General features: G+C 39.4%; 2 protein-coding genes and 1 pseudogene across 4 annotated transcripts; all 3 read right to left on the bottom strand.

Moving 5' to 3' along the window:
- Window positions 1–3,651: 3,651 nt before the first annotated feature.
- LOC133906375 (FACT complex subunit SPT16-like) lies at window positions 3,652–8,287 on the bottom strand (annotated as a pseudogene).
- Window positions 8,288–10,176: 1,889 nt separating this feature from the next.
- On the bottom strand, window positions 10,177–11,726 carry LOC133905993 (uncharacterized). Its single transcript, XM_062347805.1, has 3 exons — window positions 11,706–11,726; window positions 11,067–11,117; window positions 10,177–10,689 (listed from the first exon to the last, which is right to left on the bottom strand). The coding sequence occupies exons 1-3, from the start codon at window positions 11,724–11,726 to the stop codon at window positions 10,177–10,179; spliced, it is 585 nt and encodes a 194-aa protein (XP_062203789.1).
- A 7,480-nt stretch (window positions 11,727–19,206) lies between these two features.
- Window positions 19,207–22,990, bottom strand: LOC133906219 (sulfite oxidase-like). Of its 3 annotated transcripts, XM_062348044.1 has the most exons (12): window positions 22,764–22,990; window positions 22,497–22,612; window positions 22,325–22,387; window positions 22,185–22,221; window positions 22,022–22,103; window positions 21,553–21,671; window positions 21,373–21,468; window positions 21,088–21,198; window positions 20,904–21,005; window positions 20,249–20,296; window positions 19,932–20,147; window positions 19,207–19,790 (listed from the first exon to the last, which is right to left on the bottom strand). In XM_062348044.1, the coding sequence occupies exons 1-12, from the start codon at window positions 22,842–22,844 to the stop codon at window positions 19,665–19,667; spliced, it is 1,197 nt and encodes a 398-aa protein (XP_062204028.1). In that variant the 5' UTR covers window positions 22,845–22,990; the 3' UTR covers window positions 19,207–19,664. The 3 variants fall into 3 exon arrangements, with proteins under 3 accessions (XP_062204028.1, XP_062204030.1, XP_062204029.1); XM_062348046.1 differs by lacking the exons at window positions 22,497–22,612; window positions 22,764–22,990 and having other exon boundaries at window positions 22,022–22,108; window positions 22,325–22,393; XM_062348045.1 differs by lacking the exons at window positions 22,325–22,387; window positions 22,497–22,612; window positions 22,764–22,990 and having other exon boundaries at window positions 22,022–22,108; window positions 22,185–22,318.
- Between the last annotated feature and the right edge of the window lie 2,222 nt (window positions 22,991–25,212).

The following is a 25,212-nucleotide window of genomic DNA, read 5'->3' as shown; positions in this document are numbered from 1 at the left end:
GGGATACCCCATGTAGCCAAATCGTATGCCAAAACATAGAGATTTATACAAGTTTAGACCTCTCGAAGGATAATAGCTCTACGTTCTGTGATCTTGTATTGATCTTCGAGACAGATTACAAGAGGGGGTCTTAGCTAGCCTAGATAGATCTGAACCTAGTCGAGGGCTCCTTACATGTAGTCTCGATGAGATGTCGATGTAAATCACGAGTACAGAAGGCTCGAGGGCTTAAGGCTTCTGTAGGCAATAAGGGCTTGTGTCTTGCTGGTTAGACTTGTCCTCTACAGGGTCCCTTGGCTCCGTACATATATGGTGGCTATCGTGTGGCTTCTAGATTCCTTCCCTAGTAGGATTCTGTTACTCTTAGAGATAAACATCCATATTTGTGAGATACTCTGGTACCTACGGGGAGTTTTCATAGGGATTCCCTTCCCAGGCACAGATATGCTTCGAGAATACAGGAAACCTAGGGGATATGGATGCGTATAGAATATTGATACACGGTAGTTTTATACTACCTATCATCAACTTTTGACCTTGCTAACGGTAGCCTCTGCTCACTTACTCTAATGATTCTTCTGATGACCATCGGAACTTTTGGTGCTCAATCTTTCGATGTCCTCAACGGAATTTCCAATGTGTAGAACTTTAACTTGCTTCTTCAAAATTTCTCTCTACATAAACCTTCTAATGATTTACTATTCATCATCATGTGTTAACATCGGAACATCTGATGAACATAAATTTCCCTCTAGAAATTGCTCTCTGCATAAACCTTCGAGTGATTTATTGTTCATCCTCCTATGTTAACATCGGAATATCTGATAAACATAACTTAAATTTCCCTCTGAAAATTACTCTACATGTAATTACTCCGTTGAACCATTGTTCATCTTTTGATGTTAACATTGGATCATTTGGTGTTCACAGAAATTTTGAACTTCTCCATTTCGCTCTAAATTTTGAACCGTCTTCGATCCTTGCTTTCTTGGGCTTCCTTTGAGTTACCTAGTGCTAGACTTGATTAGTGTGCATCACGACTATCTACATAGCTCTGTATAGGTTAAGCTACTATCCTCAACCCCCTTAATAGAGCCGTCAAAGGAAAAACAAAGACCTATACTACTCTAAGTGTCCCTCAACGACACTTATAACTAGTTAGTCCTCATTCTTCACGCATATCATTTGAACCATCAATATAAAAACCAATATGGATCGAGAATACCCAAGAATTATCACCGTGACCTAACTTTCAATGGCTCCTGCAAAACACACGTTTGTCACGATGATTGTGTTGTCATTAATCATCAGAGCTCAAATTAGGGGCCCAAATGCTTACATATGTACTCCAGGCTTAATTAACTCCAGCTCAAAGTAGCCCATCATTAGCATTGTCTTTTTCCCTTAATTAGATGCGTCTCTTCTGCCATCCATTTGTTCTCTTTTGTGTAAGTGTTTTGGCGGTTGCTCTGATCTTTTTTAAATCTTTTGTCTCGTCTGCCATGCATAGCATGCACAATTTCAGAGTGCAACAGCATAATTCTACAAAAAAGGTGCAGCAGCATCTTTCAGTGACCAGCCGAAACCTGACTGAAAACACGGATGCTTTTAGAGGAAAGGCGGCTCGTAACAAAACAGGCACAGTAGCAGTGGGGCATCACAGCAAGCAACACACAAATGCAGAAGGCCGACTCCTCGAGTTCGTGCCTGTTTGTGCATCCAAATTTTAAGTTGTCCCAGTCATGGGATTTTGAAATCCTCTTGGTTCAAATTTTTCACAAGATAGGAGTTATCTCGGAGTGTAGTGAAAGGTGTAGATTGGATTGTAGCAGCAGGATCGAAATGGCCACGTATGATTGAGGAGAAAAGAGGATCATTTTTGGCACTTCTGCTGTGACCACTTTTGGAATGAACCGGTAGTTCACGTGGAATTTTGGCATTTTAAACGGATCCCAAAAGTTGAGGAAAAATTGAAGACTTGCACAACACCATGGAGTACATGAGGCATAGCCATTTAATGGAAGCCATACACCTACTGCACATTTTCCCAATTGGAGTCGAACCTGCGATAACTTGGGCTTAGGGCCTTGGGCTACGCCTCAGTTTGGGCCAATCTTCCTTTTTGTTCGCTATAGCATCGCCTTCGGAGCAGCAAAACCATAGCCAATACAAGTGAAGTAGGAAGAACAGTCAATGTTGGGACTTGGGAGCATTAACACATCGGTGTACCCATGTACTTAACTGTGGTTTTCATTGTCTTAGGAATCAATCCTCAGGATTTTGGAGAAGAGGCTTTTGTTTTCACAAATCATGACTACAAAGCTAGGAACGCATGAAATCCTTTAGCCTATGGAGACACAGAAGAGCATCACTGCACAACAGTACCTTGGTTTGCACTTTGCATACTCTCCTTAGCAAAACAGAGGCAACCAACAATTTTGACATATAAAATGACAGAATTCAACCAATAACACTACTATTCAAAATTGGCATTATTTTGATTCTACTAGTATGGTTGGTTGACTAAGGATGATCAGAGAATTAGTTAGGTGTAGGTGACACTTTTGTGATCCTGATTACGGGACCATTTGTAAATCCGGATTTTTTTGTCGTAGCCGATCTTTCTTTTGTGTAAATATGAAAAGATCAGTTAGCAATTATGCCAAAGGCGCTGATGAAGAAGGCTTAGGATAGTGTACCTAGTAGGATGCAAGTTAACAATGTACTGATCTTTCTTTTGTCTATAATGAAAAGATCAATATTTATATTAAATTATCTTTTTTAGAAAAGTATATCTTCTCTTGTTTAAAATTTATTTTTTCTTTGATTTTTCTTATTTAAGGACTATCGATTTTTTATTGCCAAACAGAAGAATATAACACAGAAAAAGCACTGAAGTCCATGTTACTCCCTAGAAGTTTTCATGTTATAATTAATAATTATCTACATTATAAAATTATCTATTTTTTGCAATTTATAATTAATTATAGAAGATATAGTATCATTAATTAAGATGATAAAGGATTCTAAACCCCATTTATTATTTTGTTTCATTTGTAAAGGTAATAGTGGTACAAATGTACAATGCAAATCGGCATGACGAGGTGGAACTAGTTACGAGATGCATGCATAGAAAATAACTATAGTAATTATACTACAATTAATTAAAAAAAATGTAAACTAGCTACATTTTTTCAATCTATAATTAATTATAGTCGTTATAGTAGAATTAATTAAATTATGCTTATAATTTTTTATTATTAATCAATTTAATTAATAGAGTAAGTTTCACAAAACTATAATTATTTGTATCATTATAACACAGAACTACAACTTTTGAATTATATTGACAAAACTACAATTATACCTTGGTAACAAGAAATTATAACTTTTTAGCTTGATCACACCCATCAACTACACATGTGCCACATGATCTGATCCCATCCATAAACCACACATATGCCAAAAAGTTATAATTTCTTGCTACCAATGATAAAGTAGTTGTAGTTTTGTGAAATAGACTTCAAAAGTTATATTTTTGTGTTAAAATAGTACAAATAGTTGTAATTCTGTGTTACAATGGTACAAATAGTTGTAGTTTTATGAAGATTACTCTAATTAATAAGAAAATATGGGATGACTCAACGTGTATTAGATCACACTTGAAAATAATTCACTATTAATAAAAAAAGAACAAATTGTTGCCGCACCGGGCTTAGGCAAGGATTACACGCCCTCTTCTTCTATTGGTTGATGTGCATAACGATGAATGGTACGAGAGACGAACATACCGCAAGCTATTAAAGATTTTGTTGCTTCTGTTGGTTGATGGACCTCTTCTCTAGTCCTAACGCAATGATGGTCCTCTTCGCCGAGCTGGGATATGGTGGCAGTGGGGAGGAAATGTTGGCCGATCTTTCTTCTGGGGATAAGGAAGAGGCGCACCCTGAGGAGATCGTAGAGGTGGACGGTGAGCTCGAAGAAGAGAAGGTGGATGAGACCGACGAGGCAGTCAGGGATGAGACGAAAGAGGAGGACCCTGAGCTCTGGAGGTGAACAGCGATAAGACGGAGGAGATGGCCAAGACTAACAACAAACCCGAAGAAGTGGAAGAGGAGGTGGCCGAGACCAACTACGAGGATTCCAGAGGAGGTGACTCAGACCAACTAAGAGGACCCAGAGGAGGTGGCCAAGATCGACTACAAGGATCTGGAGGAGGTGGCTCAGACCGACGATGAGGATTCGGAGGAGTACCTTGAGGATTTGCAGGCGCTTGAAACGTGGTAAAGCGTGGGCCATGCACCTCAGCATCGTGGCTTGTCGAGCACTGGCAACTCATCAGCAAGCTTGCGTTGCTCCATCGTTGTGACTTCAGCGAGCCCACTTCGCGCTTCCACCTATCTTCCTCTTCTCCTTTCCTTACTCTTCCTCACGTACAATGAACATGCTGCTCCCCTTCTCAGTTGAAGGTTTGTCGATTCAATTCAATTTGGAGTTGCTTGAACTGAAAGTTTTTCAAGTCAATCAGAAAGTTTTTTCGAATCAAGACGTGTCTGCTACTTCTCCGTGTTGAGGGTAACAGCAAATTAGCGATTCCCGTATATATTTGTGGCTCGAGCTAATCGATTCGTCTCAGAAACTGACTCAATAATCTTGGAGCTATACCTTTTGGATAGCAACCAAATCATGCGCGCACCAAATAAATAGAAGGCATCGTCATCAGCTTTGGACACAAAAGCTGTCAAGACTTCTGGCATTTCCTTGCAAATCAGAACAGTGTCAGCCAGCCACAAAGAGAATTCCTTGATATTTTTATCACTGGCCTTAGCTGGAAGGTTCTGGAAACCAAGGGAAACATTAAAAATCATCCCTGCCTTCAGTGTCAGATCATTTTTCTCATTCAAGGACAGCCAAGTTTCACGGAACTCGATGCCAATTCCTGTTCCACCTGACTTGGTAAGGAAGGGAAGAAGATCAGGAGCTTCACCTCTGACCACAGCAACTGCAGCTTCGTAACTCACACTTGCCTTGCTATCTGGTGTCAAAGAAGCAATAGCAGCATCATGCGCTTGGCGGAGGACCTTGTATGCGTTGCATTTTTCCACAGAACAATCAATCAGGAAGGTTCTTGCAACATTTAAGCAGTAGCCACTGTACTTGGCACCCATCGCGCACACAATAAGGCTTCCAGAATCGTAATACAGATTATCATCGCTAAAAGCACCAGGCCTAAGGTCATACTTGCCTCCACTTTGGAAAATAGGTGGGTAGCAAATGTCCACATTTTCTGCCTTAAGCTTCACATTTATCTTCATCGGGGAAAGTATTATTTTCTCTGTCAGATCCATCAGCTTAGAATGTGCAACCCTCTTTTCATCCACTATAATCTTCTTCTCCAGCTTTGGAACTACATACTTCCTCATGACTGAAGCAGTTAAATACGCAGCCCTTTTCACATACATAATTTCTGTGACATCTTTCACAGCAAGAAGATCAGATATGCCACCTGAAACATCATAAAGCTTTAGCCTTGATCCGTGCAGCTTTTCAGACCATTCTTCAAGAACCTTGCCTTCTGGCTTCTCTTTTGCTATGTGCCCAATAACGAGACTATTGGATTCAGAACGTGCAAATACTGAATGTAAGATCTTATCCATTAAGGCAGAGCCATTGTCACCCTTTTCCAGATTGTGCAGCACAATATCAAGACCGACTGCCTTAGAAACAGGCATCTTCAAAAGTTTAAGAAATTCACAACCTTCCTGTCTGCTCAAAAAAATGAATCTGGCTGCTGAAGAACACCATTATAGTGTCTGCAAATTCATGACCAAAAAACCACATGCTCAGGGCCAATGATTTCTGATACCGAATATCTTCAGAAGGTGGAGGAGTAGCAACAGCAGTTGCACTCAAAGAGCCCCAAAGATCAGATATATCCCCTTTCCAATGGCTGTAAAACATCTTTAAGCATTTGATGAAGTTTTCTGGACTGACAGCAGCAGAAGATCCACTAACAGGAGCCGATGTTTGATCCAGTGCTTCAAGAATAGCCATCTTACAGATAAAGCACCTTCAAAACAAAAAAATGTATCAAACACTGGTATCAGCAGTGTGTCCAAAGATCACAAAGTTAGTAACGTCACAGCAAAAGGTTTGGACAAGCAAGTTTACCAAGATACAAGATCAACTAAACAAAGTATCGAATATGGTTCGCAGAAATGGCTATATGTTGTGAGGATAAACCATCTTTAGTAATTTTACATTTTTCCCTTGTTAAGTTTTCCAATTTACCAGATATGGAGTTGCTTTTAAGATAAAAGCAAATAATAGAACACCTCAAAGAAAAGAAAGCAGAAAATCATTTTTCAATTTCCATATAAATGTTTGAATTGGTTCTAACATTTCTAAAACAATGCCATACTAATATGTAAAAGGTGGAGTTTTCTGATAAAAAAAAGTGATACACAATATTGGATTCTTAATTCGTGATATGGCTCTAGTGAACAGATTCATCATAAGGAAATCCAATTAATAATAAACAAAGGCAATGTATTAAGGTAGGTACAGAAACAACTCAGGACAAGAAAGTTCTAAAAATTTCTTCATGTTGGTAATTTCATATCTAGTTCGACTTACTTCCTTCTTAGAATTTATTTAATGTTAATGGGTAAAATAAGAAATAATCCTAGGTCTCAGTGATATTTTTTAGCATTATCAGCTAAACATTGTCTAATTCATTGCAGCTTTTTTTTTCGTGTTCACTTAAATCCCAATACGCACAAATTATTCAATGGTAATCTCACCCATTTTAAGCACATAAGTACATGATAAAGGAAATAGGAGGTTACAAGAGTAATAAAATCATAATATTGATTCAGTTGTTTTTTCTTGCTTTTCCCTTAATCTGTTATTTCTGACAAAAAATTCAATCGATCTAGTACACAAGCATAATCATTAAACAAATTGGTTTGGGAGCAATACAATCAGGAGTGATAGACAAGGACTTTGGCACAAAGTTGCAGATGACATAAGAAAACAATGCCTTAAGTCCATAGTTATTTACTTATTTTTCTGCAGATCAATCTTATTTAGGTGAATCATATTATCACCGATAACATTTACAAATCACATTCTTTTTCAATCCAATCCTGAGTACAGCTTCCTAATTTAGTATTGTTAATCAGCAAATAAGAAATAATGCTTGGTTGCAACAAAAGTTTTGCATATCTTATGATAAACAATATTTGAATTTCCACAAATTATATTGTAACAAATCAATGTGATTTGCCATTCTAAAACGCCAAATTCATTATGTGTACTGTTTCACCAATTTTCCACTTCAAACCAAGCTTGATCATAGGTTGTCATGACTTATTGAAGTTGTTCACGTAGCACAGCTACGATGTTCTGATCCCTGAATTTTCTGCAGTCGATTTGAAATCTTATTTCGTTTGGTTTCCCAGATTAATCCTGGGGAACAAATTGATCAACGAAGAGTATTTCCGCATGTATTTCCTAACTTATCACGATCCTATGAAGATATGTCACGCTCAGATGTTTGCAAATTAGTTTCCTTCTAGACCTAACCTTTTTTAAGGGAATCAACGGAGGATTAATAGCGCACCTGAACAAGTTTCGTAAGAAATCTAAGTTTTAAGTGTTTCTTCTAGGCTAAACATGATTAAATCGTAGTAGCTTCTGATGACAGATCGCATAATTTTTGTCACCACGATCGAACAAGAAGAATCCCAACTTCAAGAATCAGAGGAAGCGAATCGATCTAATCTACCACAACAAAACGAAGAAGAACAACAACGATTTTGATCAGAAATTTACCTTTTGTGTCAATCCGAGCAGCGAAATTCCGCCGATCAGAAGCCCCCGATCTTCGCGTCGGGATTGCCGCAGTCGCCGCGCCAGGAATACGCCGGGAACCCTCCGCCGAAACCACAAAAACCGCCTCGATCGCAGCAAGAGTGGGATCGCGCTCGCCCTCGGGCCCCCATACGGCGCTTATACAGGCCCCCGCCCCGCACCGACCTAGGCGAGCGCGTCCGAGGCGGGGCGCGGTGGGGTCAGGGCACCCGCCGGGCGGGCGTCATGGCGGATGACGACGACGACGGAGGCGTAGACGGCGGAGGCAGAAGTAATCACCAGAGGGGGAAGGATCGCCAAGCGCCACAGCGGCCGGCGGCGGCATGGCGGCGGGTAGGGTTTCCGGAGCGGCGTGGGAAGGGAGAGGTGGAGACGGGAGAGGGATGGAGCTGCGAGGAGAGGAGGCGGACCCCGAGTTGCCGGGAGTTTCGGTTCGGCGGGGCTTGTTGTAGGCAACCCGGTCGTGGCTCGTGGGGCCCGTATGTCGGTGGACGTAAAAGGTAACGGGCAGGAAGTCAGAAAACGATCGCAACTTTTGGAAATCAAAAATATATATATTGGAGACCTAACATTAAATATAAATTTAAGTATAGAGACATTTATATGTTATGGGTGCATTGTGGAACGTATATTAATTTGATTTTAGATAAAATCTGAAAAAGATGATGAGATTATCCGCTAATTTCTCTTATAATTTTTTATTTATTTTTATTAGTAAGAATAGTCTCATATCCGTAACGGTAACGAAACAGAGAGGTCAGAGGATAAGGGTAGACGGTAAAAATGAGTAAATTATTCAAATTTTAGAGATTTTTATTTGTTAAGAGAACAGGGAAAAATGTGACACATGAACTAACTCGTATTCCATATAATAGAGATTAGTACAAATGTAGCAAGAATTCTACTGAACTAGGTTTCCCCTGACACCACTCTTGAGATGTTTCAACAATTTATGGAATATTGTTGCATCAATTTATTCTACTTATTGGAACGACAACAACACCGGTGAAATGTTCACTTTTGTGCCCTGGACGTTGCACGCCTCATTGAGAAGATGCTTATCTGCATGGATTTGGATGTTGCTCGTATGGAGTTTGTTCTAATTTTATTTCAACACCTTCCAATTGACTGTGATGTTTATGTCAAGGTTCTACAATTTTTCAACTACCTCTCCAACGAGATATATAATTTCCAAAAGTTTTTAATTTTAGACTAGTTAATTTTAGAGCGATGCCAGTCTTCACTCCATCATCATGGAAAATTTGTGTGCCACCTGAGTGCAATTTTTTGTATAGTTGATTTTTAAGAACAAGCTCTTAATTAGAGATAATGTAGAGAAGAGGAAAAGAATTGAAGACACAGACATGTCTGTTTTGTAGTGAAAAAGATTCAATGATCTTCTATTTGATTGTGTAGTGGCTAAGAAGATGTGGATTGTGATATCTGAAGTAGTTGGTTTTTCAGTAGGCCTAGATTATGGATCTGTAGCTAAATTTTGGTGAAATAACAAGAAATTCCCTGTAGTCAGAATGTTGAGTTCAGCAGCCATGTGGGGGCTGTGGAAACTGAGGAATAATTGTGTTTTCATAGTGGAGATTGGAGCATTATGTTGCTAATTTGGAGAAGAGCCATCCCTATGTTCAAGAGTTGGAAAGTAACGTGCCCTACGCGGTGCCATTCCTCATGCGGCCGAGGGTTTGTTTGGTTTGGAGGCAATGTGGGATGGATTATTGTCATCCTTGTTTTTAGGGATGAGATGATCCTAGTTTTTGTTTGGTTGCAGGGATGAGATGAACTACTTTTTTATTTAATTGGAAGGATAAATAGTGGATAAGATGATCCTATTTTTTGTTTGGATGGAGAGATGGGGATGAAAAAGCTAGATATGGTTATCTCTTCCTAGAGTTGGTGAGTGTAGGATATAGTTACCTCCCTTCAACTCCCTCCTTCTTTCTTCTTCATTTGATCATGCAACTACAATCCAATCAATTAAGAGAAACCATGCATTTACAATACATAAAACAAACAAAATAAATCCTCATGTTTTCATCAAGCAACCATGGTTTTATAGAGATACATAAATAAACCATGTTTATACCTTGCACACATAAACAAACCATGTTGTATACCAAAATAAGGGTGACAACTAATAATTAGCCCACAGTGCATTGTTTCATAGGTTACAAACCAAAAGTAGAGTTGAGAATCGTGTACAAGTCTTCACCCAATTACCTACAATGCATTGTTTAATGGGTTACAAGCCCAAAGTAGGATGACGGTCCTTACATAATCAAAAGATGTTTAACATCTAGAAAACTTCTCACTGATGTACATAGCAACCCAATTTAACTTGTGGTTGAATGGTAGCTTGTTGAAAGCTCTAGCAATGTGAGGGTTAGCAATCAAATGAGCGTAGTAGAAAGATATGTGTGTCTCCTCAAAACCTGGAAGGCTATTCAAGTTGTCCCGCAAATCATCAGGTACATCCTTGTCCACGGTATCGGCCTTCACTATAGCCTTTGCAAGCTTCTCACCAATAGATTTGAATGCAGCAATCAACCCTTCATCTTCATTTACGGTTGTCCTGGCATTGTTAGGTTTGCTGGTTGATGAAGATGCCCCATTATCTTTAGGTGTGGTAGAAACCATATTGGCATCCACGTCATCAATCTCAGTTTCACCATCTTCGGTACCTAGAGCCTCATTCGATCCCTTTGTAAACTTTCTAATAGCCATGCTGTTCCTAAAGATTGTAACCATCTCACCATAGTGTTCAAGAGATCTGTTCAAATAGTCAGCATCTGATTTGTGATCCTAGAAAAGAAAAGACCAATTAAAAGACAAAATATGTGAGGCATATTATGAACATGAGAAGTAGCTGCAATGATACCTGAGTATAGTCTGTATAATGCTCATGATCAAGAGTAATAATGAATTTGTCTTCATCCCAACCAGCAGCACTCAATTTCGTAAGCCTTTGTATCTTTGCATACTTCCACTAGCATGTCCTCAAATGATTTTTATCTGTTCTCCACTGAGTCTGATCTTGAAATGCTCATTTAAATCCCTAGCACACATATTAAGATGGGCTTTCTTGAAGCTTGATGAAGTCCTAGTGCCACTAGCCACCAAATTAACCAGGTTAAAGGGCATGAATGATGATATTGATGAGGTCCATGTGACATGCCCACTTCCTTCATCTTGTTCCCCAAAGTGCTCTCCTTTTCCTCAATCTCCATTACCTACCATACGCATCATGAAAAAAAGAAGTTGTAGCATGATATATGTTCATAAATAAATTTTAGTTATCCATTTATCCGTATAAATAAATTTCAGTGATCAACAATTGCCTACCTAAAATTAATCATAAATACATGTTCACTTGCTTAGTCAACTGATGATGTAGCGTGATTATGACTTGATATAGAATTAGAATCTTGTATAATTAACTCATCACCCCCATCTTGTATAATCCAATTATGAATAATGTAGCAAGCTACAACAATGTTTACTTGAGTTGAAAATGGGAAGAATAGAGTGGCATCATCAAGAATTTTAAACATCCTCTTGTGTGACCAAATGCACGCTCTACTGTAACACGAAGAGCTGAGTGCCTAAGGTTGAACAACTCTTTCTCATTTCGCATTGGATTGTTTCTCCATTCATTCAAATGGTATCAGACAGCACGAAAAGGGAGCAAACATCTGGGTTTGGCTCCATATCCAGTATCAACTAGGTAGAATTTGCCTAATATATGATGAACAAGTGGGTCATATTGCTCCATATCAAGAAATATCATGGAGAAAATTAGCTACAAATTAATCTATTACCTTATGGTACATGAAAGCCATTTTCACGTTCTAAAGCATCTCGTAAAACTAGAGTATCATGTGTTGTCCCCTCCCAACTAGCCAAGATATATGTGAGCTGAAGATCAAAATCTACAGCTGTCATTACATTTTGAGTGGCATGGGACTTTCTACCATGAAAGGAAGGCCCAATATCCTTAGGAATCGAGGCTTGTATATGTGTGCCATCAATTACTCCAACACAATCCTATTTTATGTTCAATACAAACCATTAGAGATTAAGGACCATATGGAGTTATATAACTACAAATCTGAGAAAGGGATAGGACTGTACCTCACACTTAAAAATAAGGATCCCACCTTGGTTCCTGCTATTTTGGATGGAGTCTTCAATGAAGGTTGCCCAATAAGTTCACTTTGTAGCTCACCGACATCATGAAGTACTTTGTTGAAATAACAACTAATGATTTTATCGGATCTATCATAATTAGTATCAACTAACCTATTCCTAAGGTTATGTCCCACTGTATTTAGAAACATAACTACTTGTTGTTCCACACACATATGTCTACTGTCTTAAGTCTAAGCATGTTTACACAAGTCGTACCATTCTTCCATGTTTTTTGTGTTTAGGTACTCGATTCTCATCATATCCCTTTCATCCATTGGCACATAGATTATTCCTACTCTCATTACACCCCTTTTTCTTTTTCTAGACTCAATAACCATGGCTATCATTGATAGCAATATATGTTTGCCCCATAAATTAAAAGTTTGGTCCTTTTGTCCATCTACAATATAACAATCGGATTTAACTTTAGATTTTGCTACATACACATATATAGTTGATTGTTGTTTAGTAAACTGCACATGAAGTAAGTAGTAAGTATGTATCACTACATACTCATTTGATGACAAATGGAGAAATCGAGATAGGGTTTAGGGTACCTTGGATAGGGTAAGGTACTGCTGGATCTAATCGATTGAGGAGGAAAGGGTCTGGTCGGAGAACGGCAATGGCGATGAAAGATGGAGGTCGCCGCCGCGCCTGGTTGGAGAAGGCCGAGGGCAATGGAGAGAGGGGCTACACGTCGTGCCTGGTCGGGATGTGGAGACTGGAGCTGGGCACCGCACCTGGTCGGCTCCTGCACACCATGCCTGCTTGGCTCCTGGGCACCGGCGGCAGCTGGAAACCGTACCGCCACCGCTCTTGGGTCTCGTGCATGGGGTGTCACCAAGGATGACTCCGTCCGTGATTTTTTTGGAATATCCTCGTCCTGGATTTGAGGGCATATTCCCTCATCCCATCCCTCCTTAACCCCTAACCAAATACATCTAAAAATGAGATGATCATCTCTTATCCCACCTCGTACCTGAACCAAACATATCCCGGAGAGAATCAGTATGGGATAGGATATGATAGAAGCAAGCTCGGGATGGTGTTGGTGCCTTGCCGATTGAAGGAATATGATGAAGAAGAAATCTGGGATTAGTTTTCTTTTTGTTTCCATGAACTGGAATTGATGTAATGTTGTGAACCTGTGCTGTAAACGGTTTGCTCCTTTTGCGATGCAATTGTGACTCTAACAATAATTTCCAAATGTTTTTCCTTTTGCCATGAGACTAAGAAATTTCTTTTCCAATTTTATTTTTGAGATGGAAACTATTTGTCGCGTGATGAATCGATTTATTACACGTGATATATTGGGATGTCCGGCGCTAGTAACTTCATTACCCAACGAACCTCTCGCCAAGTAACTGATGCATGAATCCCTCAAACAAAGAGTAACTGACGCATGACAGCTACTAATAATTGCGTGCTTAGTGCTTTTTATTGAAGGAGTGAATAAAATTAAAGGCTGCACGGCTACACTTTTTTTTTCAGTCGACGAAAGGTGTAACGTGAGCAAGGAATTAGGTGACTCCCACGTCACGAGCTAATGTCTAAAGTTTGCTATGTCTTATAGACACAAAATACATAAACTACAGCAATACATTGTACCAAAAATGATCTTTACATAATTAATATATATTCTCTCTTCTCACCTCACATCATATACGAGTAAGACATAAGCTACCCAATAATTATTTATATTATGTTCATATCTTGGATTTTGAGCCCAACTAATATCTTATAGAAGACACTAGCTCATTGTCTTTTGTCATTTAATTTCTTATTACACTATCTTTTATCATACGTGACTACCTAATTAATACTCTAAGATATTGGAGTGGCCTTGAGCTACCGATTAAGTTTTACATTTGGCTACTTTGAATGAAAGAACGTACTGCAATTAATTTAATCATGCGAGTAATGCTCGCATGTGCAACTGCATGGGTTTATTAGCCCCTCCCTATTTGCACGGCAACACAACTACTGGGTGCATCTAGGTTCTGTTTGCGGTGACTTATCTATTGCAAGTAATTGTACAAGAACACGGTAGATAATGAAGATTGAACTCAGAGTAGAGAAAATGATTGCTGTATTGATTCATATGATGTTTATATATTCATATATGCTGAAAAGACATAATGAAATGATGTGTATATTGAGGAGACACCCCTTCTAAATAGATATAACTATTGATAATTGATCATATGGTGACACTAAAAGGTGTCTATTTGTAACACTCCCCTTGATCAATTATTCAAGTTGTAAACTCCTTAGTAAAAACTTCTCTAAGACCCTGTGGGAAAATATGATGAGAAAATAGTATGTTGATATGCCATTAAAACTCTTTTAAAACTCAATAGAAAAATGTAGAGAGAAAATGATATAACATATATTGGTTATTGTCTTATTATAAGCTCATATGAGAAACCTAGATAGGAAAAACTCATTTAGTGAGCTTAGAGAACAATAAATATGATCTATAGATCATAATAAAACTTCTGAAAAACCTCTTAGGAAAATATGAGAAATAATAATGATATACTGTTAAAACTCCTTTAAAATCCAGTGAAAAAATAAGGAAAAAATAGTACAACATATATTGATTATTGTCTCTTTGTAAACTCATATGAGAAAAACTTTTAAAAATGAAAAACTCATAAGCAAGTTTAGAGAATAATAGATATGTCTTTAATACCTCCTTTAAAAACTCCGGTGGGGAAAATAAGAGATATGCCATATGATCTTGTGTAGATATTGTCTCATTAAAACTTTATATGAGAAACTGTATAAGAAAAACTTATAAAAGAATAAAGTACAATATAATATGAACAAGTTATTATTTAGGGATAAACCCTCTCTGAACCTTGCAAATCTCAGAGTCGTCGCATACCAATTCCATGAATACATTTTTGGAATGCGGAAGTAGGTAAGGGCTTAGTGAATAAATCATTAAGATTATTACGTGATTTAGTTTGCAATATTTCTATATCCTATTATGAGGATACAACAATTTAGAAGTAATATATTTGGTTATATTGCTCTTTATGTAACATTGAATATGAGTAATGCATGCTGAATTATCTTATAGATAACTGTTGGTGTTTCAATGAAACCAATACCATATGATTGCTATATGTGGTTGATCATTCTGCGAAGTTATGCACATATATGTGATGTTTCAGAATGATAAGTGGAAGTAGCCACTGGAATCTATTTTGATGACTCCTAGATAAAATCGGTCTGTGATTTAACATTATAGGGACCAGATATATAGCCAGTATTTGGATATCCCACTATGATCATATCTTGATTTTTTCTGACAGAAAATCAAGATCTTTAGTGCCATAAAGATATCTGTGGATATCATCTTTGACTCCCACCTAATAGTGTTGTTGGAGTTGCGCTATTGAAGTTAGCAATTTATCTGCAAATACAATATCAGACATGTTGTGATTTGCAAGATACATGAGCGCTTTGATAGCATTAAGATATAGAACTTTAGGTTCAATATATTTTTATCATCAGCCTAAGGTATAAATTGATCTTAATTCATATTTAGGGATTGAATAATCATAAGTGTTTTGATGGATATGATTGTTCAATATCATTTGGATATTGGTAGACTCATGGATAATATATTCCTGAAGGAATATACTCAAGTTGTAAACTTAAGCAAAATTTGGTTTTACCCAAATCATTCATCTCAAATTCCGTCTTAAGAGGATTACATACTTTGTCGTGTGTGGTTTGGAGATGTACAAAATCCAATTAGGATTTCATTGTGAACACACATATGAAATTATTGTAGTTAGAGTAACCCTTATGTGGAAGGAACTCATTTAGTTAGTTGTACCACAATCAACTTAACTGCTTGAAGTCATCGAGTGACTTTAAGCTGTACATAATATATATTGTGATTTATATTTAGATTCAGAATATGAAGTCCATTATGAATTTATCCAATTCATTTGATATGCTAACGATATTGAATATAAGAACATAATTTTCACACATACCATATGGTATCTAGCATCATAATTAATGTCAGGTCTTTGCATGAACACTTCTGCTACCAGCTTCGCTATTTCACCATCTTATGGAATAAAAATTCATTTTGCTTCCGTAGGGAAAACATTGTGTTGTTGAGCGAAAGCAATTCTCCTTAATTACCACTTTTGGATTGACCAATTTGACTTGAATTACATAGTGTAGTTCTCAAATTATGTAGCTAACACGTTGAAGATAATCTCATGGTGTAGGAGGCATAATCTGATATTTGTCAGTAGACGCCTTTGTTCCTATTACCTTGTGTTAAGATAATTATAATATTTGGAAGAACACATTAAGGGTAATCATTAAGTCAAGATGACAAAATGTTGACCTCACAGTAATGGTGGATAATCTGGAAATATGCAGTAGATGTCATTGTTCCATTATCTTGTGTTTCGCAAGTATTAAATAGAGGTAATTACATAGAAGGTAATCACCAAAATGGTGTAGAACTCAAATGTAGTGATTTAACCTTTTAACGATAGTCACCAAAAAGGGTGTAGACCGTATAGTAATTGTTTAACACTTTGACGTTAGTAAAAAAAATGGTGTAGACCGCACAGTAGTGGGCGAGTAATTCGCTGTTATGAGAATAATCTATAAATATTGCAGTAGATTTCATATCATCCATGACCTTGTGTTATACCAATATTAGTTGAGGTAGTAACTTAAAATTTTGCATGAAAGTTCGCTTTTAATTAAGGGCTTTGTGCTTATATGAAGCAATTTTAGGCTTAAATCCAAATAGGTATGCAGAGAGTATTCAATTGCAATATAAAGTAAATTGCAAGAATTTAAAAGTATGAAAAGGTAAAGACATGATTTTAGGAATGTGAGGATGCAAACACATTGAACATGTTGCAAATCTAGTACTCTTTGGATCTAGAGATTCTTATTCATAAAAGTACACAAACTAGTATAATTATGAATAATTACAGGGGCTATAATAGAAATAATACAAATAGGACTATTTGAATGGACTATTTATTGGGACCCAGGGGTCAAAATGGAAATAGCTAGCCCAATGTATTAAATTTCAGGCAAAAATGAGACTGGGCTGAAGCCCATTTACTATTGAGCCTCATAACAGCAGCAGGGGGTTTCTATTTTCTTTTGCGCATGGGCTAAGAAAATATGGGCTGAGGCCTTTTCGGCCTTTTTAGCCCAAAGCCCATTCGGGCTGCCCCCACCTCGTCCCATATAACAGAAAGGAGGCGGCGGGTTAGGGTTCTAGCCCTAACCGCTTGTCCCCCCCCCCCACTGAGCGCAGCCGCCGCCGCTATGGGCGGTCGTATTGGGGTTGCATGAAAGGGTAGCACCGGTGCAAGCGCCAACTGACATGAGTGCCTTCGCGCCGTCTTTGAGCCTCGGCTGCTGTTGGGATGGAAACGCTGGTGCGGGCACATCGTTGTGCCGCCTTGGGGAGCGCTCAGGCGCCGTCGTGCCTTTGTTTGCTGAAGAACTGTTGGTCGCCGATCATCGTTGGAGCAGCCGCATCCAATGGAATGAAGGCCACACCGCTATGGTGTGTGGCGTGTGGCACCGAAGCGAGCACGTCACCACGTCGCATTGAGCACCGCCGCCTAAGATGGGGCAGCCACCAAGGACCGCCATGAAGCCTTGCCAGAGCCACGTCTGGAGGGCGGGCCGTCGAGGTGTACAGCGCGGTTTGCGGTCGTGTCTAAGCGGCCACCGGTGGCCGTCAAGAGAAATGCATCAAGAGGGACGCCACCGGAGAGGTTGGCCGTAGTCATAAGGATGTGACCGCCGCGTTTGCCAGATATTGAATCTGGGCGGTGCGACGGAGGAGTAAGCTGAGCGAGGAGCGCCAAGCAATTGGAGAGCCACCGCCTACCGGCCTGTGGTGACGCCGGGAGGGCTAAGGCCCCACCATCTGAGGATGCCGCGACCAATGCCAAATCTGGATCAATTTGATCTGGTCTCTGCTCTCGCGGGTTCAGCTTCCTTGATAACCATCGTAATCAAGGTAAGTTTATCAATTTGAATGATGCTTACCGTGTGTGATCGATCTGTCAGTGGTGTTTTTCCCTCTGTTGAAGATTGCTTGGTGGTGGCCGATGGGAATGATCACCATTTGGATGGCGCCTTTGCTTGGATGGAAGAGGTCGGCCGCTGTCACTGTTCATGCGGTTGCAGTCGAGGAACAAGCGCTCCAGTACCTTCTGTAGTTGATCTCGTGTCGGTCTTCTGTGTTCATTCTTCGTAGTGCAGTGGCTATGCGGATGATGTATGGCGCTTGTATGTTTCTGGGAGAGACTTTTGTGCCTCTCTTTTCTTGATTGTAGTGGCCGATGAACTCATGTTCTCGCTTTTGTTCAGAGGCCTTCGTGCCTCTGGTTTATATGGTTTCTCCTGGCCTCTTAGGGTAGAAACTAGTATGGCTGACAACGTATTGTAAGTAATTGTAGAAGAACATAGTAGAGAATAAAGATTGAACTCAGAGTAGAGAGAATATTTCTTGTATTGATTCATGTGTTGTTTACATATTTATACATGCTGAAAAGATATGATGAAAGAACATATCTATTGAAAAGATATCCCTTTTCAATAGACATAATTATTAGTAATGGATCATATGATGACACCTAAAAGGTGTCTATTTGTAACATTATCAAAAGTGTTTTATCAGTCTTCTGGGTTTGAATGCAATCAGTTTGTTGGAAATATCTTTCTATTGATATATAGCAACAGGTTATACCACTAGGATTACTTCTCTAACTAATTAGATGCCGCAGCCCAGCACAGACAAGAACCACAAACAGGCCCAAAGTCAAGTTTAAACATTTGTATGCATAAAATAAGCATACGTTATTGTCCACATATGTATAGACGAAAAATTACACAGAAATATGTTTTGCACAAAATAGGAGTCATGCAGCAACTAGTGCCTTGATGTTCTTACTTTATAGGGCGCACGTCGGGAGTGGGGAGAAACTTTGAATTACGACAATGTAATCTGCTAAACTCTTTTTAAACTAATTATCTAATAATAAAAAAACTAAAACTAAAAGAAAGAAATTAGAGAGAAATTTACAATGCCAAGATGACACATTGAAGTTTGCAAACAAAACTTTACATTCAGTAGCTCCTCGAAACAAAACATTACAATTCCAACGTCTATGAGCATTGCAGGTAGGAACTTCCAGTTGAATGTGGCCACGGGGCAAATCAAGTTCATTGTAAAAATACAGGATTACACATTACCCTCATATACCAAACTTATATCCCGTGGTGTTTATCAACATTTCTACGAGGTTGTGGAGTAAGAAATACTAATACACTCCTTCCTCTCTTCCTGCCAATCTGAAACGATGTGTAATTTCTCACTTGCCAAGAGTTACATCACCTGAATCATCGACAGAGACAGAATGATAAAACTTTGGCAGAGACGGAATTATTGACAACTCCTTCCTCTCTTCACTCCAGTCACAGATCATCACTGGAATGATAATGCGAAGTTGCTAGGGTCATAACAGAACTGTAAGCTGATAAAACTAGGTGGATGGATGGGATCATCATATGAAGCTTCTAAGATTGGGTGTTGCTAGAAGGCGAACACGATGCCAGCATGTGTTGAGAATCCCTCTAAGGTTCCAGATCGAATCCACGCTCTCAGGTTGCACATTTGCACTGGAGTCAACCTGCAGATTTTGTGCAAGATGAACATGGTGACAAGATTCAGCACACTTTTTATCATGAGCTATTCGGAGGTGTTAAGGTATGCTAAAATTGAACTAGCAAGATCACTGACAAGAGTAAGAGGAACAACGAAGAAATAATACCGCTTTTGCAACAATCTCAGTGTAACCCTTCACATCGACAACTGCCTTGAAGAGCACCCATGCCCACTTATCACTGGTTATGTCACCAGCCACATATGGTACATCTTCCTTTTGGTACCGGTGTGCACCAAACCAGCTCTTACCACCGTCCATTGATATGTCGACCCTCTCAATACCCCGGCCACCTCCCGACAAGGCATATCCAGTAACAGTGACCTGAGAAACTCAGTAATGATGAAGTCTAAAGGGGTTAGATCTTGATGCGAAATGGAACTCATCGAGTGAAAATAAGCTGTGAGTTAAGAAGCCCATGTAACCTGTCCTGGTTCGACGACATTTGTGTCTTCCATAGAACATATTGCAGACTGAAAATACCATATTGGTTTAAAAATAATAATTAGTACCCATCATGACAAATATACTACACAAATTTCTAAGTGAAGATATATGCTGCTGAAAGGAAGATCTGACTAAAAAAATTGAAATAATGTAATTGGAACTTTGTGGGGTTCAAAACTAAACTCGACCACGGGGAGAAGACGTCTCCCTAGCTTTGTCTTAAGAGAGGGGAGTACCAAACCCTTTAGGGAGGTACTTACATGACCTACGAGCACCTGGGTTCAAGCCCGGGTGGGCGGCCTCTCAACTGGAGGCTCTACCAATTGAGCTGTTGCTCACTTCTCCGAACTTTGTGGGGTACAATATGTTCAAAATAGTATTATCTTACATGCTTACAGCTTACTATGTTATCTGTATTTCAAATACCTTGTTTATTAGATAAGCAACTGTACAGATGCCAGCTTATTCAAATCCAATGTTGTACCTATATATTGTATTACCACAAACAAAGATAACCATAATTGTCATTTCTGTGAACATGATATTCTCTTCAATCTTCAGTAGGTCCATAAATTCAGTACTAGTCATAGAAGCTGTTGCTGAGGGAGACAAGATTGTTAAGAATTAGCACACCTGAATTGGGTAGTCCATCTGGGGTTTCCTGGTTGACCACACAATATTATCCCAATCAACTGATGGTGGGAACATCTTATAATCCTTTTGCATGAAGAAACCCTGAATCACGAATGGATGAGTTTCATTCGTCTTATTGCCAAACAGAAAAGGTACATATAACTGAGAAGTTATCATAGTGCACCTGAGACTCTTCCTCAATTATGTCAATTCTATCTAACCATTTGACAGAACGAGCACCAATAACACCTGGAACAACGGCACGGAGAGGGTATCCATGATCACGCTTGAGTACCTTGGTGAGAGAACATAATTGGAATCTACATCAGCGCGTGCACATCCATATGCAGTAATTCACGAGTATCATGTCATAGGGCTATCAGGCTGGAGTTTCGCATTTTCAGATAGCCAGAAAAATATAACAGAAAACAGTTCACTTGGTGAAATGATGCATATTATGGTACCGTACCTCTCCATTCATTTCATATGCAACCAGTACATCTGCTGCAGGATTTGTTGCCTGGGCCAAGGGAATTGATGCTTTGTATGGGCCACCTTTTTCCTCCTGACAATGTTGTGAAGATGGTTTTATACAGAAAATAATTAAGGCTGTCATACTTTGTCAAATAGATAGTTTCAGGAAACTCACTGGACACTGATCAACACTAATGAACTCAACATACTTTCCACCTGATGGAGTGATTTCAGTATGATATTGCACACCAACGAGCTGAAGGACATCTGATAATTTAGCTCCTCCCCAAGTTGCTGAAAATAAGCATATGTTGAGTAGCAGATACTTTGAAAATTATGACATGATGGGCAACCAATGACCACAAAAACATCCAACTGAAAGCCTTCTTACGAAGACTAGATGACACAATGAACTTAACAAGCATCAGCATACTTGCTGCTCCGTTGAGGACAACAAAAGTTTGTCGAACGAGTATGCTTAACTTCCGTATGGCATGTTGGCGTCTACTAATCATCTCATGGAATTTCCTCCAATTTCAGAAGTGTCCGCTTAGGCACAACTTTGTCACATACATTCAAGTGGAGAATTCTGATTTTTTGTTACTGCTGGAGCTACTAACGACTGAACAGAGAGGCACACTAACCGTTCCCCAGAGCGCAAACATCCCAGCCGACGCCCCTGACCTTCCTGCTATTGCTCATCTCTGTTCTCCTGTTCCCTGCACACTGAACTACCCGAAAAACGTCACACAAATTCGGCTCCAGGAATCTACACATTATTCAAAAAATTTATAAGAAAAAGGCCACCTGCAGAGTGGCAGTGACATTGTACTTGGGCAACTTCCTGCACGCGAAGCAAAGCAAACATACAAAAGACCCTCAGCCATCTTCCCAGGCATATCATCAAACACAAGGCAGGCAGGCAGGCAGGCCAGAACACCGCACACCTGACGTCATCCAGGGAAAGCCGCCCCGGCCTGCCGACTAGGCCACCGATGGTCACGTAGTAGCTGCAAATTCACACAGCAAATCAAGGCAACAACATACAGAGCTCTTGTTGCATTTCAAGAACGAGGCCATTGATCATTCGGAGAGGAAGAACGGCAAGAAGAGCAGCACCTGCCGATGTCGTCGAGGATGGGGATGGGGCCGTGGTTCCGCTTGAAGAAGAGGTCGACGGGGGTGATGTAGGAGGCCACCAGGTCCTGCCGCGGCGGCTCCGCGTTGAACGGCTCCTGCGTTGCAAAGATCGCGGCCTTGTCAGCCCAGACCATCGACGGGAAGAAGAAATCAAGAAAGGCTTCAATCCGGGGAAGAGAAGACGAGATTGCGCGCTGGGTTCGCGACGGAATCGAATGACCGTCATCGCCGAACGAGGGACCGGACCTTGGCGTTGATGCGGAGGGAGGGGTGGCGAGGGGGCTCCTGGGAGTAATCCGAGGGGCCGCGCAGCGCGCCTTCCGCCATCCCTCTTCTTGCTTGCTTGGTTGCGTGATACGGGTGTAGTGTAGGCCGCGAAGTGGTACTGCTCGATGCAGCCAACGGCTTTTAAGCGGAATCCAGCTTCTCTGCACTGAACGAGTGACTTGTGAACGCATGCGGTGGAATCCACGTAGTAGGTTCCTTGCGACTGCATTGTTTATTTTTTGTTTAAGCGAAGTGTGAGTTGGGAATGTTGCACATGAAGTCATCACAGACGTCATCTTTCTTGGTTCGGAACACTGGATTCTGCCCAAGTGCTGGATCCTATGTTACACCGATCTTTGTAGAGAGTTACGGGAGCGAATGGGAATGGTGTTGCAAAGTAGATACAGGAATAATTATGTCAAGAAGAATACATCAATAGTTCATACTTGACAGTTCTGCTGTTCTGTTCTCCTGTTCCTTTTACAGAAGGTGAATTTTAAACATCAAATAACGTCATTAGTCTCATAACCTTTTTTTAAATAAAACCATCCTCATGGTCATGAAAGGTTCTAAACAACTAAGAAAAATCGCTTATCTCCAGTTTTTAAAAGTTATCATTACCACTTAGAGGAGTAAATATTTAACTATATTGCTTATTTCCTCCGTTTCATTTATAAAGCATAGTTTAATTGGCAAAAGAATTAAGAGGATATAAAATCATCAGAAACAAATTGATGAGATAACCATAATATCTATGATACCAACTGCTATCCACTATATTAATGTCTTAAAGATAAAAGAGAATAGTTAGAGTGAATTGTTAACCATAATACTGAAGAGGGAAGCAACATAATAAGAACAAGATTGAAAAAACTATGACACACCATGTATCTTAAAATGGAGAAAATACACATAAAACTAGATTTTCAAATTCGCAACATATTGTATATCCGTATTTCTTCTCCACGGTCCTTTCGTGTGGCACCACACAAAGACCATTTTCCTTGCACGTCGCAGACAATCAAGAGCAAATATGGGTATGTAGGCTGGCGTGCGGCCACTACTAAATCCAACCAGGAAAAAAATAGCATGTTGTTCTGAAGTTTGTCTTGGTTCAGCTCTCAAGATATCCTTGTCAAACTCCTTGATTATCTCTAGTTCAAGATCCTTTGTACACATCGCAGGATGAGCCGCCGCCCATGGTTTCTGCACCGCTGCATTCTCCCATGAAACCATGGTTTTGAGATGCAACCACTTGCACAATTCTTAAAGCAATGCTGCTAAATACTTGGTTAAACCAAACAATGCTGCTGCCTCCTTCCAAAAAATAAATAAATAAAAGATAACCCTTAAATCGCTTTTAAAAAGGTACTCTTTTAATCTTTGAGAGAGCACTGAACCACTTTCTGATGATTTTATTCATCACTGATACCGTCAAATTTCAGTAGTTTCAGAACTTGTTAAATTTCATTGCTGAAAAGCTGTGGTCATGATGGCTACAGAAGCTACGCAACATTGCATTGCCAGAAACTTCCTTCAGTAATCAGCGTTAGGAACAAACAATACATGAGATGAGCTGAGCAGCCAATAGCGCAACCAGGTTCAGATCAAAGGAATCTTGTCACAAAGATCACATAGTTTCAGCTTTCATGCGATCCCATACTCATTGTGCCCAAAAAGATGATATGATGAAAGAATGCAATCAATCTTCAAAAAGACCAGCTGATACTCCAGGGAAAAGTTTTATTTATTGAACAATATTATTATACAAACATGGTTAAAAATCCTAGGAGGAGATCATGATGTGGCTAAACCACCAACCTTACGAATACATGATGAATATAAAGGATAGTCCCTCGTGCCGAATCAAGCGCAAAAAAACATAGATTTATATAAGTTCATATCTATATAAGTATAATAGCTATATGCCTTGTGTTCTAATATTGGTCTTAAGACAGATTAAAAATAAGATCATAACTAGTCTAGATGAGATCTAGTCAAAAACTCCTTACACGTTATTTGGTAAGTTGACGTTGTAGATTGTGATTATGCTTCTGGATGGCGGTTGTGCTTTTGGATTGTAATTGTGCTTCCGATTGCCTCTATCTCCCTCCGCAAGGTCCCTCGGCTCCATAAATATAGAGGTCATTGTACGGCATATGAATTTCTTTTTGAGTAAGATTATGTCATACTTAAACTTAGGAATAAATTTTCTCATTTAAAAGATAACACCTGCGAAAAGTTTTCATACGTCTAAAAATTCCCTACCTAAATACAACCATATGCTTCCCTACCTAAATACAACCATATGCTTCAAGTATGTAAGAGACCCCTAGAAATTCAGATTCATATTATATACCATAGATTTATATTACTCATCTTCACACAACCTTTTTAGATCAATCACATAAACAATATGGAGCCTGAA

The sequence above is a fragment of the Phragmites australis genome, chromosome 23 (genome assembly GCF_958298935.1).
Source record: "Phragmites australis chromosome 23, lpPhrAust1.1, whole genome shotgun sequence".
Lineage (NCBI taxonomy): Eukaryota > Viridiplantae > Streptophyta > Magnoliopsida > Poales > Poaceae > Phragmites > Phragmites australis.
This window is presented reverse-complemented; position numbering and strand designations above follow the sequence as displayed.